Source organism: Buceros rhinoceros, unplaced genomic scaffold, assembly GCF_000710305.1.
Source record: "Buceros rhinoceros silvestris isolate BGI_N320 unplaced genomic scaffold, ASM71030v1 scaffold23727, whole genome shotgun sequence".
Taxonomy (NCBI): domain Eukaryota; kingdom Metazoa; phylum Chordata; class Aves; order Bucerotiformes; family Bucerotidae; genus Buceros; species Buceros rhinoceros.
The window spans coordinates 7,602-9,139 of record NW_010420756.1 but is presented as its reverse complement, the minus strand read 5'-3'; the positions used below and the strand labels follow the sequence as shown (position 1 = coordinate 9,139).

The following is a 1,538-nucleotide window of genomic DNA, read 5'->3' as shown; positions in this document are numbered from 1 at the left end:
TGCGGTCGCGTGCGTCTCTCCCATGGACACGAGCCGGGTGGAGCAGCCGGGAAGGGTCAGAGGCTATGGGGTGTCCAAGTGAGATTGATACAGGAGGAAGATAAAAGTCGTGCTGGGACCTGCTTGCCTTGACCTGGAGCAGCTCTGGGGGCATTTACATACTCCGTCACTTACCTTGTGGTGGGACTGGGGGTGCTGGTGGCTCGTCCCCAGAAAGCACCCTTATCTCCCACTTGCCTTTTACCAGCCAGTGCCACCTGTCGTTCAGGCCAGAAGAAACGGAGGAAGGACAAGAAGAAACCCAGCCCTACCGAGCCACCTGCAGCCATCGACAAGAGCTACCTGTGCTGTGAGCACCACAAGGCCATGGTTGCAGGGCTCTGTCTGCTGGGGGGCCCCAACCCTCTCCCAGGTGACCAGGCTGGCAGTGGGAGGCTGTGCCAGGGGCAGGTGCGAGCGTGTCCCCAAGCCCCGGCTCCTTGGGGAAGGGTTTTCTTGGCCGAGGTGCCCCATGCACCCTTACCGAAGAGGTTTGGGGCTGGCGGTGGGTGGGGTAAGCAGTGGGAGCGTGGGCCATCCTGGCCACTCACTGGGTGCTCTCCATTGGCAGGAACCCCACTGGCGGTGCTGGTGGTGGGGCTCGGTGGGGGCAGCCTGCCCCTCTTCATCCACGACTACTTCTCACAGGCCTGTGTGGCCGTGGTGGAGATTGACCCCTCCATGCTGGAGGTGGCCACGTGCTGGTTTGGCTTCTCCCAGGGCGACCGGATGCGGGTGCACATCTCCGATGGCCTGGACTACGTGGCCAAGCTGGCATCTGAAGGTACCCTCTCACGGACCATCCCAGGCGCCCCATCCAGCCCAGTGGGTGACATGCTGGGGACCAGAGCCCTGGGCTGCTTCTACCCTCTGCTTCCCATCCCTGCCCATCTCCTGTCCTGTGTCGTGAGCTCCAGCCTCATCAGGCCTCTGCAGCTCACAGGCCTGTCTTTGCCAACATGCGTGGGGGATCTTGGATTTGCTGCCTCCCCCGGTGCTGAGGGCTCCTGCCGTGGGATTAATTCGGAAAGGGAAAGCCCAGAAGATAGAAGTGTCTGTAATGTGGCAGAGGGGATGTCCCAACCACCCCATTCGTTGTCTCCCCACCATGCATGGCTCACCTCTGTGCCATGGGATAACAAGCTCCTGTACTTTCTCCTCCAGCCCCAGCCCAGTTTGACGCCATCATGTTCGATGTGGACAGCAAAGATCTCACAGTGGGGATGAGCTGCCCGCCCCCAGCCTTTGTGGAAAAGCCCTTTCTGCAGAAAGTTAAAACCATCCTTAAGCCAGAAGGTAGGAGGGGAGATGCAGCTGGGCCAAGCTCCCAGCAGATCCTGGCTTTGGGTGTTTCAGTGGGTGTTGTGACAGCAGGGAGCAGTGTGGAGCGGGTGGCCTTCAGTGCTGCTGGGTCAGGCGGGCTGAGATATCCCCGGGGGGGGCCAAGAAAGGTTGCGGGAAGGCAGCGGGTGTAGGCGGTACCTGGGAACAGATTGTGT

The 1,538-nt window shown here is 60.9% G+C and overlaps 1 protein-coding gene across 1 annotated transcript in view; it reads left to right on the top strand.

Moving 5' to 3' along the window:
- METTL13 (methyltransferase like 13) overlaps positions 1-1,538 on the top strand; it is a gene marked incomplete at its 5' end in the record, with an annotated part of 2,645 nt that overhangs the window by 327 nt on the left and 780 nt on the right. Inside the window, 3 exons of the mRNA XM_010139426.1 lie at positions 248-412; positions 611-823; positions 1,204-1,335. Of these exons, the coding sequence (XP_010137728.1) occupies positions 248-412; positions 611-823; positions 1,204-1,335 (510 nt within the window). The remainder of the gene's footprint in view (positions 1-247; positions 413-610; positions 824-1,203; positions 1,336-1,538) is intronic.